General features: G+C 45.7%; 1 protein-coding gene across 2 annotated transcripts in view; it reads left to right on the top strand.

Moving 5' to 3' along the window:
* GRK5 (G protein-coupled receptor kinase 5) overlaps positions 1–16,114 on the top strand; it is a 638,763-nt gene that overhangs the window by 579,338 nt on the left and 43,311 nt on the right. For both annotated transcript variants that reach the window (XM_086922934.1, XM_086922935.1), the window contains exons 13-14: positions 4,800–4,937; positions 7,164–7,301. In XM_086922934.1, the coding sequence (XP_086779060.1) occupies positions 4,800–4,937; positions 7,164–7,301 (276 nt within the window). The remainder of the gene's footprint in view (positions 1–4,799; positions 4,938–7,163; positions 7,302–16,114) is intronic.

Raw genomic sequence — 16,114 nt, forward strand, 5'->3', positions numbered from 1 at the left:
CAAAGAAACTTTTTCCAATACAAAACAACGCTGTACCAACAATGCCATGGGACTAGCATGGGAAGCACCTTTGCTCCGAGCCTAGCCGGTCTCTATGTGCACCATCTCGAGACCAACAAGATCCTCCATGATCAAAATCCATACAGGGCCAACATCAAATGCTGGAGGAGGTACATAGATGACATCCTAGTTATCTGGGAAGGCGATCAACAGTCAGCAGCTAGCTTTCTGGAATGGCTAAATAACCAAAACACTTTTCTAAAATTCACAAGCACAGTTTCCAACAAGACATTGGTCTTCCTGGATTTGAACATTTATGCTGAGTCAGGAGTGCTGAAGACCACCACCCACTTCAAACCTACTTCCCGGAATTGCCTGTTGAGATTTGACAGCTTTCACCCGAGACATCTCCGAGAAAATCTGCCATATGGACAGTTTTTACGCCTTAGGCGCAACTGCACAGATCTTCCTGAATTCAGACAACAAGCAGACGATCTGAAAAAGAAACTCAAACAACGAGAATACCCCGAAAAAATCATCAACAAGGCGATGAAAAGGGCAAAAAACAATAACAGAGAGGCCTTACTCGAGGAGAGAATAAAAGAACCTACAGAGAATAAACGGCCAATCTGTGTGACAACATTTAATGCTTTGTCAAATGATGTATCTAAGATTGTAAACAAACATTGGCGAATACTAACTTGTGGCGAATTGACCTTTGAGAAACCCATGTTCGCACACCGCAGGGGACGTAATCTTAGAGACATATTGGTACATACAAGACCAAAACCAACTACAACAGCCCTCCAACCTACGATTGGCATCCAGGGCCATTTCCCTTGCGGCAATTGCAGCAGCTGCCACCTGACTGAAAAAAGTACGAGACTTATTTTTCGGAATGGCACAACATGGGAACAAAGGAGATTCTCAAATTGCAACTCGAAAAACGTCATCTACATGATCAAATGCCCATGCAACCTGGAATATGTGGGAATGACCACGAGAGCCATAAAAACACGTATAAATGAACATAAAAGCAATGTGAGGTGCAAGAAGAGCACTACCAAAATGGCAACGCATTTTTTGACCCAACAACACTGTGTCAATGATTTGAAATGGACGGTCATAGAACAACTACCCTCAGAGACCGGCCTCTTCCAGAAGGAACAACGTTGGGTGTTCAGATTGGGGACCCATCTGAACGGACTAAATGATGATGTACCCTGGAGTCAATTATCATCATAAAGGACTAACAGTTCTGATTATAAACAAGGAGTGAATTATGGACACGACGCATGCGCGTGAAACACTCACTACCTTCAGGCATGTACACATGTGGTAACCCAACTGCACATGCGCCGTCTATACTGGATCTCTGATGCAGACGCTAACCTCAGGGCGGCGCAGGCCAAAACATACACATGAGCCCTGTATGGTTAGGAAGCGGATGCTCCATACATGGGCATACAATCAGTGGCAGGTAACACCCTTAATTAACACACCCTTACATGCACCAATCAGGATGAAAAGGTATAAATACTCAGAACCACATCCAAACTCCACAACAGCGGAGCAGCGTGCGGGGTAAGACGGTGAACAAGGAGTCCTGTGCTTATAGCCATTGAAGCAACACCCCGGCGTCCTGACTATGCTCATGAAGCCTACAAGAAAGCTTCACAAGTAGGAAAACCTCTTACAGTACACCCTAGTACTATATGTGTTAAATGTTGTATGTGTTGTGAGTCCGTTTTTTCAAAGCTTATAAAATAAGCATATGGTACGGTTCCTGGTGACTGCACCAGCTTGAACTACCCGCTACATGGGTAACCATTAGTTGTAAATAATTTTTTGTCTTTCTACAGGTCATTGTGCTTGTAGCAGACCGCTGTAGGCACACTTAGCCTTATATTAAATTTAATATTTCACTTTTCTGTAAATACACACATTTTTTTAACAAGACGTGAGTAGGGAGGGGAGGTTGTGCCCCCGTCCTGAGGAAGGAGCTTGTCTCCGAAACATGTCGACAACAATGCACACCAGAGGTCTTGTTCATTATACAACTTAGACCTCAATCTGCACTTCTTTTAACAGTACCAGCCAGAGTCCAGAATAAATTTTTCTTTCACACTCTAGTGCCAGGTACTTTTTAATAATTTTTCTCACTACACACCCCCCACTCACTCTTTATATACCCCACACACTGGACACCACACATAGTCAACACTGCAAGTGCTCCCGCGTAGTCGTAGGTCGCAGCACGCCGCATCCCGGTAGAGGGGTGCGAAGACCCCGATGATGAAGCATGACACCAAGGGGCCTTTTGGTGTGTGAGGGGTATTTTTCAACACTCTGAGTGCTTCAATCACTTTTGATCACTCGTGTCCCTCTCCCCTGTTGGATTCACTTTGTTTATGTAACTATTCCTGTGGAGCATGAATCCAACGACCAGCTCTACCTCCCTCATTTGATTTTTATGTGGCACATATACTGCATTTCAGAGCACGATAGTTTAAATAAACATTTCAAACTTCCTTCGTGTTTCTTTCTTATCTTAGTGTGGATGAGTGTGTGAGCCAAAGGGAGTGTCCTGTCATTGTGATCCCTGGGAGGGTCCAGAATGTTGTATTTTGGGGTGTCAATTCACTTGTTCCTCTGGTTATGAGTAAGTGAGACACTATAACTAGTCTGACTCTGGTTAATGGTACTGAGGTGGTATGGTGACTCAGCCCCTAACTACTCATGTTCTATTGCTCTAAGCTTGGTTCTGTTCCTGAGCAGAATCCCTGTAACACCTTCTGTCGTGCTACAGTGGGGCATGAATCTAGTGTTGCCATTCTTAAAGGGTGCCCATTTGAGACCATACATAGTTGTCAATTGAGGCTACTCATGTTAAGGACTGTGTTTTTGGTTGCAGTGACCTCAGCTCGTCTAGTTAACGAGTTGCAGGTTCTGAGTGTTTGTCCACCTTTCACATGTTTCTACTCAGACAAGCTTGTACTTTGAACTAAGCAGCTTTCCTGTTGAAGTTAGTCTTGCCAATCATCTGAGGCAGTATATCAATGTGCCCACTTTTTATCTGCTGCACCACCTTACCAAGGAAAAGGAGCGGTTCATTTGCTTGGACCCCAAGCATGTGGTAAGTTTCTATATATGTCATTCGAAGGCAATCACATCTGATGGCCAACTCTTTGTTGGAAATACAGGAATCGAAAAAGGCAAGGTAGTTCAATGGAAAACAAATTCCTGCTGCATTTCACTTTTTATGAACATCAGCTAAGGACTGGCGAAGAAGCAGCTGCTTGAGGGAAGCCAGACCCATTCCACCAGGATAAAATCTTCCACTGCAGCCTTGGCTAGAGGTGTACCAGTTTGAGACATCTGTAAAGCAGCAAAGTTGGCCTCAATCCACACATTCATCAAACATTGTTTGGGTTTGAGAGTGAGAAGGGATGGTCACAACGAGCATATGGGGGAGTATTGCTTGGGATTCTATGCAAAGGAGAAGTGTCCATCAGAAGAAAAAGTTACTTGCCTTCAGTAACTATCTTTCTGGGGAATACTCTATCTACCTTACGGATTCTTCACCAATCCCACTCTTCTTCCCTTTAATGAAAGTCTTTTTTTTAAAGCTTTGTTAAAAGATGCCTATTAATTTTGTTGCAACACATCTATTTTTCGTCTAGACATTATTCCCACCCCACCTTGAACGATCCAGTTAAAAATGGGTGAGAACTGGCGTCAGGGTGCAGGGATGAGGGCTGTGTCTGGTGATGTTACCACAACTGTTTATTCCAAGCCAGCACCCTGTATCAGCATAGGAGAGCTATAGAAATTTCCTAATCCAGACTGGCGTTTGGGATATTCAAAGGTGAGGAATGTGTGGGTAGATAGAGTACCCACCATAAAGATCGTTACCAAGTCATAACAAATGAATTAGTCACAGGATGCTCTGCTCATATGGGATCAAGGGTATTATTACAGGTAAGTAACTAATTTCATAGTCTGCTTTCCTACTAATTTCTGCATATTGTGTGGAATCATGTAATTAGCCTGTGTTGTTAACATAGCTGCAAAATACAATCCTGTGGGCGTGAAGGGCTCGTCAGGCTGATAGCAGTGGTATGGAGAGTCTAAGCCAGTGTATTGCTCGATTCTTCCGTAGTGAAACACATAGTCATGGGCCCCCATCATCCTATTACTTTGAAACACTGTGCAGTACACAGAGAAGCTACAGGTATTACATCTGCTCTTTACCTGTGCGTTAGTCACAGAAACTAAGAAACAGGGCCTGGAGATGGAGGAGTTTAAAGGCCACTTATTCTGTTCATGGCATTAACCCCTTGTTACTTCCAGGCATGTTGATCCAATCAGCCTATCCCCATTGTGCTTAGTAAAATAGACCTACAGCATCGAAGATCTCAAACATTCTGAGTCATGCTTCACATTGGACACAATCTGGCCAAAAAAGTTACTCTACACACACAGGGTAGCTATGGTATCATCCATGATATTCTGCCAGAAATGCACCAGTGCCGTTGCATGGGATTCTGTCAGCCTGTTTCTCACACACCTATTGGAAGATCTAACCCCTATGTAACATGTTACACATGCAAATTATCTCATGTACTGCAAAAGCTATGTACACACTTCATCATTTCTGAACTAGTGCTGCTTACTTGATGATATTGTAAAAATGTATTTTCTTTAGATGTTGGGGGCTTTGTTACTGCCCATTTTGCCGTATCTTTTGAGTGGTAACTAGTAGCTTGGAGTGGTAATTATTCGCTTATGAATTGCAGCTTTTATCCAAAGATGTGAAGCAGAGGCTGGGCTGCCAAGAGGAGAAGGCAGCAGCGGTGAAGCGGCATCCTTTCTTCAAGGCAATGAACTTTAAGCGCTTAGAGGCCGGTATCCTGGATCCACCTTTTGTTCCTGATGTACGTTGTCCTCAACAGTTAAAGTATTTGTGAATTTCCAAATGCCGGGCATGGAGAGGTGTAGTGGGAAGACCCAGGATAAGCAAGTACTCCCTTGCGAAAGGGTGTTTTGGCGCTGCAAGGAAAACACTTACATCAAGCAGAGCAGGGTGTTGTCCAGTGGGTCACAGACTGGAAAAGGTGTTACCCAGTTGTGGGCACTGGGAGGAGAACAAAGGGGTTTGCAGACATTTACATTTATTGTTGAGGCCTAGTGACTCTCTAAGGAAATGACTTGATGTAATAACATTTCAGAGGTCTCGGTCTGCTGGTTTGCACATTGCTAGAGGGAGGCTACAAATGTAGCAGCAATGGTGTGGCTTGGCTAGTTGAGTAGAAAGGTTATGCACCTTAACATTTTCACCTAGGTTTGGCTGTACTGGCAATGGGAGATCACAGACAAAATGATTCTGGATGAGCGCAGCCAACCAGAGCAGGGGTTCCTGACTTGACTTGCTGTCTGACCCAAACTGCCACCAGTTGTTGATCTCAAAATAAGCACAAGTTAAGAATGCACTGGTCGAAAAAGAGGGTTCTATATATTTAAACTGTGTTATTGAACAAGCACTAAAGATGGAAAACATATTGGATTCTCCTAAATGAACTATCTGATCTTCCCTGCAATTGTAATGCATCACTTACACTGCAAGTGCCCTTGTCAAAAATAGCATTTTACACAGCATATCGTCCTGAGGATGTGATTAGTATTTAACCCCCTAAGTTAAGATGAGGAAGAGGGCAGTAATCTCCTCTTTCTACAAGCATAACTAGTTCACATACTTTATCTTCTTTTTCTCCTGTTGACCCATATGACCTTCTGCATTCTGCATCTCTAGCCTTCTCCTTTTAGGAATTCTTGTTCTTGTTCCCTTTCGCTCTCTACAGAGAGCTCCAGGGTCACTCTATTAATCTCCTTATCAGAAGGCCTAAGAAGCATCTGTTGATGTTCCACTCACATGCCGTTCACTAGAAGATGGGCATATTTCTCATGTTCTCTAGTCATCCATAGATAGACCAGTATAGGGGTACCTCCTGGATTTAAATGAAATGGTTACCTTCAGTTGCTTTACTATCAATATGCTTTTCAGCTGTTACCTCCCTCCCTCCCACTCATCCATCCCCTTTGTGATAACATTTCTTAGTTTCTTTCTCCTGCTTTGGTGTGATGCCTGCTTTTCTCATTTACCTATCCAGATCCAATGGTTGCCATCTTATGTTTTGGGTTTCTTGAGGAGGGAGGGGTGAGGTAAGGGAGAAGTTAATCGAAATATTCTGCACACAAGTCCCTTTAGTCAGGTGACCCTTGACTGTCATTGATCTGTCAGGTGAAATCCTCCTTGCTGGTACACTCCAGCTCCTTTTGTAGACAAGGAAGTACTGATAGCCACAGATCCAGCAGGAAAGCATCACTCTCTGCTTTCAAGACTGGAGGGAGAGTAGCAGTCCCACTGCTGGATCTCAATTTCTTCTCCTTGAGTACTGATGCACAGGGCGTCCCACAAGGAATGCTGAATAATTGGCTGAGGTCAGTAGTTTTCCTCCTGTGGAGACCAGGATAGTCCAATTACTAAGGTGGAAACTTTGAATATCGGGGTGCTCGTCCAATCCTGGAGGGGCAAGTTTCGGGTAGTAATTAGCTCATAGGGTGGGTATGCAGTCCATGCTGCCATTCTTGATATCTGTTTAGGATGGTCTGTGTGGATATGGACTAGTTTCAGACACAGAAGTGATTTGATAAGAGGGATGGGTATCATGTACAGGAAAGGGAGGAGACCCACTGTCAGGGGACCTGAAGCTACATAAAAAGTATCTCACTCGCTACCTCCCTAATCCAACAGAGAAAGCTGATTTGGGAGCGAAACCAGGGATGTACATGTACCGGTCTAGTTGCAGAGATAGACATTGGCAACCACCACAAAAAGGCCCACTTTCTTATGCAGCACGCACATGAACTCCCATATATCCTATCAGTGCACGTGTACGTGTACGTGTGCATACACACATGTAAGAGCCTTTCATGAATGCCTCAGTCCTGAGGAAGACAACCATCTTTTCTATAAAATCAAAAATTTGATTAATCCGTGACCATACGGCAATTCATAATTTCGTCATAAGTAAATCCATTGCATGATAATTTAAGACAGTCTTACAAGATGGCATCCTGATAATGATGATCTTGTTCTTCAGCCTCGAGCAGTCTATTGCAAAGATGTTCTGGATATCGAGCAATTCTCCACTGTGAAGGGGGTCAACTTGGATCAGACAGATGATGACTTCTATTCCAAGTTTTCCACGGCATCTGTTTCCATTCCATGGCAAAACGAGGTAAGACAAACTTGGAAAGGAAATCTATATCATAGACGACGCTGTCTTCTATTTCCTAATTTTGAGGAGATGTAGCTTCCTACTGTATATTAATCTCCCCACATCCATTTCTCTATCCTCACAAACTTGCATTCTCGTTCGGGCATTGCTGAGATTGATGTAATGTGAATCCTTCCCACTTATAATACATCACAGTACAACCACCCTCTGGGACATATTATCTCAGATGTTAGTTGTTAAATGTGGAACCATTTCTCTAGTTGTATAGTGGTAGCATCGCTCCAAGCCCTGGAAGGTGTCCCAGAAAATGTCAGTATTCATGCCTCACAGCCTCATTAAATGAAAATATTTTTACCCTAATGATGACCCAAAACTCAATTCCATGCTCTTTGGCACTATTTTTTTCCACAGTTGGAAATAGTTTTTGGGACAATTTAGTGTGTTTAGAGCCATGCTCTGTTTCACTTTGTATTTTTTTCTAAGATTTTTGAAGCATTTAGATTTTACTTTGCATTCCTGTAAGCTTTTGTCAGAATATCCTGTAGCCATGGAAATAATTATTCTCTAAATTCTTTAATATTTACACACAAAAAAATGAGTTTCTGTCTTGATTAAGACACACATACTCTGCTATACTGTAGATTATTAGCAAAATGGCAAGAATTTTGTATCACTTTCAGCAAGAATACTAGAAAAACTGATTAATTGGAGACAAAAGTGTAACCCTTCATACTAAGAATCTTTCAATACAGACCAAAGAAGCCTCTTATAGCTATTCACTTCAGTTGACCCATAAAGCTCCACTTCAAAGATTGAATCTCTCCACTCAGAGGAAAAATTCCGATCCTAAGCTGCAAGATTAAGGGAGATGGGGGTCTTTCTTCCAATAGGAAGTTTAAAACTGCATTGTGCCTAGTAAGGTACTGAGCAAACATAAGTCCTATCCCACCACTGCCACTAATGTTAGAAATTGAGCTTTATAGTTGGCAGAGTATAAACCCTGTCCAAGCAGGAGCCACAGTCCTACTCAGGGTAAGTCAGATACACAACCTAAAATAACCTGTACACATACTCTGGTAGCTTAGCACCAAGCAGTTAAGCTTAACTTAAGAGGCAATATGTAAAGTATTATGCAACACTTAAATTGCAGTAACACCGTGAAAGCACCACAAAACGACTCCACACGAGGTTAGAAAAGTAGAGAATATGTATCTGAGTAAAACAAGACTAAAACAACAAAAAACCAAAAAGGAGAATTAATAATAATTTTTAAAGATTAAATACAAAAACAGTGCTTAGAAGTTAGTAGTGCTAAGAGGTTATTTGAGGTCGCACTAGACCGGGGTACATACAAAGTTCCAGGCCGACCGCGATGGAGGGCAGGCCAGCTCAGGACCCATACAGGGCCCACTGGAAAAGTACCTTTGTATGGAGCAAGTGTCGACATTGGAGACTCGATGCGTTAGTTCCAATTCACGCAGTCGGGTTGAAGTGCCGAAGCTGAGCTCGCAGCAGTGTCTGCAGATTGGCGCTGTTTCATCGTGGAGCCTCGCAGTCAGGACCTCAGATCGGAGCTGTGTCTTTGTTGAACCTCGCAGTCAGGTCAGTGGATGTCCTAAGATCGGCACTGTGTAGGAGGGCCCTGCGTCGGTTCTGATTGCGCAGTGTTGATGATGAGTCAATTTTTGCAGCTGTAGAACCCACTTCTGATGCCCAGAACCGGAGGGGGCACTTCAGGAAAGGGTAAGACTCACAGATGGCAGAGTTCAGCAGCACCAGCAGAGTTGCAGGAAGTCCTTTGTGACCCTGAGACTTCAGAGAACAGGAGGAAAGCCAACAAGTCCTTGCAGAAACTTGGGTTCAAGGATGTACAGAGCATGTCCAGTCCCTATCACTCCCAGGCAAGAAGCAGCAGGCACTAGAGTGCTGATGGGTCACAACTTTGTCCAGAGACACTATATTGAAGATTCTGCACTGTACAACTAATGGAATATACTTGATCATATGGATTCACTAACTTGTTTTTGTATTTGCAAACTCAATAAAAAAATTATTTAAAAAAAGAAGCAGCATCAGGCCAACACAGGTAGCAAAGTGAAGTTCCTTCTACAGCACCGCAATCAGCAGGCAGCAGGCCAACATAGCAATGCAGGTAGCAAAGTGGCAGTCCCTCCTACAGCATAGCAGCTCTTCTTCCAGACAGAATGTCCTTGTTCCAGGAAAGTTCTAATTTGGTGGTGCCAGGGGTCCAGTACTTATATTCAAATGTCCCTTTGAAGTGGGGGAGTCTTCCAAGAGGCCTTTGAAGATCAAAAGATCCCCACCTTTCGTACCCTAGCTCCAGACTCATTACAGGGGGAGTATGCAGCTTCTCCAGTATTAGGGGTGTCTTTCATAGATTCACATGCCTGAATCATTCCCCGTCGTCGGAGTGGGAGCCCACGGTACATAAAAAAGTAGTGAAATATACCCTTAGTACATAAGAGATAACAATATACCCAACCAGGAAGTAAAGTAGCCCTAGCTACAGTAAAAGAAACTTCCACATTAGAACCTGTCCATGTCATTATGTATGGACCAAACTGCAGCCAATCAGGCCACAGCTCCCACCAGCAAGCTCTCCCCAGAGACCCAGGCTCTCAGATTTTTTACCGCACGTCGTGTGATAGGGAGTCCTTCTGAGCTCTGCTCAATTCTTCTCTTGGATAAAGTTTCTTCTTCAAGGAAATGTCTTCTTCAAAATCCCTTTTTAGGGCCTGCGACTCGTGTGGAAAGGCGAGACTGTTTAAGGAAGATCCACACACTCGCTGCATCTACTGTTTATACCCTGACCATCAGGTTAAGGACTGCAGCATCTGTCGAAAATTCTCTCCTAAAACCCTCAGGGACAGAGAGGGTCGCCTGTTGCTGTGGCTGCAGAAAATGAAAAATAAAGATGAGCCACTTTCTGAGGTAGGAAGTTTTGCCTCAGAATCTACCAAGGGGTCGAAAAAACGGAGAGCTGAGAGTACTGTGCCTACTCCGAAAGCTAAGGTGTCTAAACACCAGCTCGCCTCACAGGAGCCTTCTACTTCAAAGGCACAGAAATCCTCTGAGAAATCTGTGAAGGTCCCGAGCTCTAAAAGAACGGAGTCTTTGGTGTCCCCCGTGAGACCTATGACTAAGGCACCAACAACGTTGCCAAATTCCAGTCAGGCTGCCTCTGCCATGACTTCTACATTGACTTTCTCCTCACCTAAATCGACCATGGTGATGTCCTCAGCTTCCTCTCCAACTTTTGTTCATGTGCAGGTTCGACCCATCTCGTCGACGAAGGTTTTCACACCTCTCGTCGACGATCAGACATCGACGGCACTGAAGCAGTCGACGAAGAAATCCTCGTCGTCGTCGACGATTGCTCCGTCGACAAAGAAGACCTCACTGTCGTCGACACCATCGTCGATGAAGATGTCGTCGACGGACCCATCGGCGACGAAGAAGACCCCGTCGACGGACACGTCGACGAAGACGTCGTCGACGAAGGTGAGGATTGTCCCGTCGACGGCCCCGTCGACGACCTCGTCGACGATGAAGACTGCTCCGTCGACGGTTCCCTCGTCGACGACGAAATCCAACACGTCGACGAAGGTGACGCCATCTCTAACAACGAGAGAACCATCAGCTTCTTCATCAAAAGCGACGACACAGAGCTTGATTTTGCCAGGCAATCCATCTACGCCAAAATTGTCGTCTTGTACTGACCTACAGGTATGGTCGGCAAAGACCACTGCCATACCTCTTCCTTCTCCAGCCACTACTACGGCTTTGCTGCAAAAGAGGTCCTCTCAAACAACGCCATTATCGCCGCTCCAGATGCCAGATAGGCTGTTAGATTCTGAAGTAGAATCTGGAGATGAACTGTTTCAAGCGGCGGAAAGTCCCTCTGACTTATTAATACATGTAAAGGATCAGGAGGAAGACGAACAGCAAATCCAGGTACCTACATCGGTACCCACTTCTGCGACAGGAATGCAGATGCCGATGGAACTTTACGAGAATCTGCAGTATATGCTGAGCGATTATTATCGCCGATTCCCGCCTTCGGAATCGGGCGATTCGCATATTACCTCCCCTCAGCCTCGCGTGAGTAGAGGTCCAAGGCCTAATAGGCCGGAAGAGGCACAGGCTACCCGACCTGCCACGCCAGTATCTCCCCATCAACAGGAGGTTGGCGATTCTGATGAGGACACCCATGAGGAGGGGGAGTTGATTAGATCGGACTCGTCGGAGTATGAGGACTACCAGGCTGAATCGCCATCCCCAGAGGAACAACCGAAGGCTGACTCACCGCCGGTGGATATAGCGAACTTCCATAGACTTATGGACAAAGCCACTAAAAGATTTCTGGTTTCCATGGAAGCGAAACAAGATGACTGCTTTCTTTATGATTTCAAGACTTTGTCTCAGAAGCAGAGTTGGTCTATTCCCATTATAGACTTTATCTGGAAGGAAGGGCTTAAGATAATGGCCACGCCAAATTCTGCTCCCGCAGTATTGCCGAGAGTCGACAAAAAATATAGGGCGCCAGCCTCTTCACCTGCCTGTCTCATCGGCCAAGCTAAAACGGACTCAGTCATTGCGCAGGCAGCGCAAAAAAGAGCTAGGAACCCCTCAACTCAGGTCTCCATTCCAACGGACAGAGATGGCAGACGCCTCGATTCCATTGGTAAAAAGGTCTCCACTATCGCGGCCACCACGGTTAGAGCTGCTAATTCTTTAGCAATTCTTGGTAGGTATGACAGACAAATGTGGTCTGACATATCCCCATACATCCAAAAATTACCTGAGCCAGACCGCTCTGAGGCCATCAAAATCCTACAAGACGGCGAATGTGCGTCGTCGGAAATTATCGACGCTGCAGTGGACGTAGCGGCCACAGGTTTTAGACAGTTGGCAGGAGCTGCAGTGCTCAGACGAGAAGGATGGTTAAAATCTACGTCTTTTCGCCAGGAGGTACAGGCCAAAGTTTTAAATATGGCTTATGACGGCGAATTCCTGTTTGGCTCGCATGTGGACGAAGCCTTACAGTCCATTAAGAAGGATACAGAAACGGCACGTTCGTTGGGTACTCTGCAGTACCGTAAGTCTTCCTTTCGTGGGGCAAAAGGAAGGGGTAACTTCTCCAACAGAGGGGGCTATTACCAGCAACGCCCATATCAGACCAATCAAAACAACCAAAGGTACCAACCTTACAAACAACAGCCTTATGGCCAAAGGCGGAGCACCTTTACACAATCCAGAGGAAAATCCACTTATCGAGGTAGAGACAACGCCAACAAAAAGTGAGGAAAACATCCTGCCGCCACTCTGCCTATGCCAGCCACGAATTGGAGGAAGAATATCCCTGCATTACTCTCAATGGTCCAAAATTACAACAGACAGATGGGTCTTGGATGTAATCTCAAAGGGTCACGTATTGGAATTTGTAAAAGCCCCTCCAAATTCGCCCCCAAAAGGACCACCCCCAGCACATCTCAAGGAGCTGTTCCTCCAAATCAATGCAATGATTCGGAAAGGGGCAATCGAGAAGGTACCTCAACATCAGAGGGGTCAAGGGTTTTACTCTCGTTTCTTCTTGATACGCAAAAAGTCGGGGGAGTGGCGCCCCATCCTCGACTTGCGTGCCCTCAACAAATTTATCAAGCAATTGACATTCAGAATGTTGTCACTGCAGGAGATCCTCCAGTTTCTGACGGAAGGCGAACATATGGCAACCCTGGACCTACAGGATGCTTACTTCCACGTACCCATCTTCCCCAGGCACAGGAAGTTCCTAAGATTCAGAGTGGCCGGCAGGGACTTTCAGTTCAAGGTCCTTCCCTTCGGGCTACGTTCAGCCCCGAGAGTATTCACCAAGATGTTGGCACCGGTGGCGGCCCACTTACGGTTGCAAGGTATCCAGATTTATCCTTATTTGGACGACTGCCTTATCAAGGCCAATTCCTATGCCACCGCAAGCAGTCACGTCCAAACATGCCTGTCTCTATTTCAAGACTTGGGTTTTTCAATAAATTTCGAGAAATCATACCTGACACCGTCTCAGAAGACGTCTTTCCTGGGAGCGACTCTGGATTCCAGGAAAGCTCAGGTTTTCATTTCAAACGAAAGGCAAGCCAAGATCCAGGACCTGGCGAGAGCACTCCTCAGAAGAGAGTGCGTTTCAGTTCGACGATTAAAATCTTTCCTGGGGATGTTGTCATCATGCATTCTCCTGTCTCCGAACTGTCGTCTGAGAATGAGACCACTGCAAGAGGAACTCGGCCACCAGTGGGTGCAAGTATCCGGTTCCTTCGAAGATGTCATCGTCTTAACACCTCGAATGAAACACGCAATTCGGTGGTGGGCTCTGGCACGCAACCTGCAAGTCGGCCGCGCCTTTCTAGAAGAAGTCCCCAGTTTCGTCGTCACCACGGATGCCTCGCTGGAAGGTTGGGGCGCTCACCTTCAAGGGATGACAATCAGTGGCAAATGGAACGCACAACAAAGGACATGGCACATCAATTTGTTGGAGTTGAGGGCCATTTTCCTCGCCCTGAAATCATTTCAAGTGACTCTGTCAAACTCGTCCGTGTTGATCCGAACAGACAACACGACGAGCATGCACTACCTGAACAAGCAGGGGGGCACAAGATCGGCCCGTTTGTCTCAGCAAGCTCAGGAAATCTGGAATTGGGCCCTGGAACACAATATCAACCTGACGGCAGTTCATGTCCCGGGAGTAGCCAATGTCCTGGCAGACTCCCTAAGCAGATCCAAAAGCAGCACTCACGAGTGGGAACTGCATCAGCCAGCTCTGGACCACATTTTCCTGAGATGGGGTCGCCCCGAGATAGACCTATTCGCGACCTACCACAACAAGAAATGCACCCATTTCGCGAGCTGGACTCCTCACAAGGAGTCGTGTGGGGACGCTCTCTCTCTGAACTGGAAACAAATCTTTGCCTACGCCTTCCCTCCGATCCCTCTGATCCCCAAGGTCATCAACAAAATGAGGAGACAACCGTGTCGTCTGATTCTAATTGCCCCACGGTGGCCCAGACAATACTGGTTCACGCAGCTTCTTCTCCTCTCAGAGTGCGATCCAGTTCAGCTGCCTCAAATTCCGGATCTTCTGACTCTACAAGGCGGAAAAATATATCATCCAGACCCTCATTCTCTAAAATTGTCAGCTTGGCTCCTCAACACCATGAGTTCGCGCATTTGAACATTCCTCAAGACTGTCAGGAGGTCCTGGACAATGCTAGGGCGCCTTCCACGAATAAAACTTACAGGCTCAAGTGGAAGCGGTTTTGTGCTTGGTGCAGGACTGTGGGTTTACATCCTATCCATGCTGAACCAGACAAGATTTTGCCCTTCTTTTTACATCTTGCTAAATCGGGCTTGGCACACTCTACACTCAAGGTGTTCTTAGCGGCAATATCGAGATACCGACAGGACGGTCAAACTTCGCTGTACTCTGCAAGGATTGTCCAGCAATTCTTTAAGGGTTTATTCCGCATGTTTCCACCAGTCCGTAGACCGCCTCCATCCTGGCACTTGAATATTGTATTAGCTCAACTCATGCGCCATCCTTTTGAGCCAATTCATAAAGCTGATCTAAAATTCGTCACCTGGAAGGTGGCTTTGCTACTGGCCTTGACATCTGCCAGAAGGGTCAGTGACATACAGGCATTTTCCTCTAAACCACCTTTCTTGCAATTCACAAATGATTCAGTGATACTGCGCACCAACCCGAGGTACATACCCAAGGTGCCATCGGATTTCCACCTGAATGAGCCAGTCATCCTTAAAACGTTTTTTCCAAGTCCGCAATCTCCAGCGGAACGAACTCTACACACGCTGGACATCAAGCGGTGTCTCAAGTTCTATCTCTCCAGGACAGCTGCCATCAGGAAAACTGATCAGTTATTTGTTGCGCATGGCAAACCACGTCAAGGCAGTGCAGTCACTAAACAAACTATCGCTAGATGGGTCTCTTCAGCGATTGGACTCTGCCATCTACAGGCGGGTAAACCCTTGCCAACCTTGCCCAGAGCACATTCTACGAGAGCAGTTGCTTCCTCAACTGCTTTGTTTGCTGGTGTGCCTCTCCTGCATATCTGCAGAGCTGCTACCTGGTCCAGCAGGCACACATTCACGAGGCATTACTGTCTGGAAGCTTCGAGCGACACCGATGCCTCGGTGGGGAGAGCAGTCCTGCGTAATCTTTTCCAATAAGGTGAGCCTCTGCTATTTCTCTCCCACCTCCTCTTGCTCTTTTACGCCTATTTTATTATTCCTTTGTGGTTTCTGCATTACTGCTATGTGCCTTGGCGTCCAAGAGCTGTATATAATGCTATGACTATTACTGCTCACTACTCTGATTCAGGCATGTGAATCTATGAAAGACACCCCTAATACTGGAGAAGAACAATAGTTACTTACCTGTAATCTGTGGTTCTCCAGTATTGGTGTCTTTCATAGATTCACATGCACCCACCCACCTCCCCTCAGAGGCTCACTTGGCTTTTTTCTTCTATACTTATTCCGGTACACTCCGGTGCTACAAAAATCTGAGAGCCTGGGTCTCTGGGGAGAGCTTGCTGGTGGGAGCTGTGGCCTGATTGGCTGCAGTTTGGTCCATACATAATGACATGGACAGGTTCTAATGTGGAAGTTTCTTTTACTGTAGCTAGGGCTACTTTACTTCCTGGTTGGGTATATTGTTATCTCTTATGTACTAAGGGTATATTTCACTACTTTTTTATGTACCGTGGGCTCCCACTCCGACGACG

This window comes from Lissotriton vulgaris, chromosome 5 (assembly GCF_964263255.1).
Source record: "Lissotriton vulgaris chromosome 5, aLisVul1.2, whole genome shotgun sequence".
NCBI classification, from domain to species: domain Eukaryota; kingdom Metazoa; phylum Chordata; class Amphibia; order Caudata; family Salamandridae; genus Lissotriton; species Lissotriton vulgaris.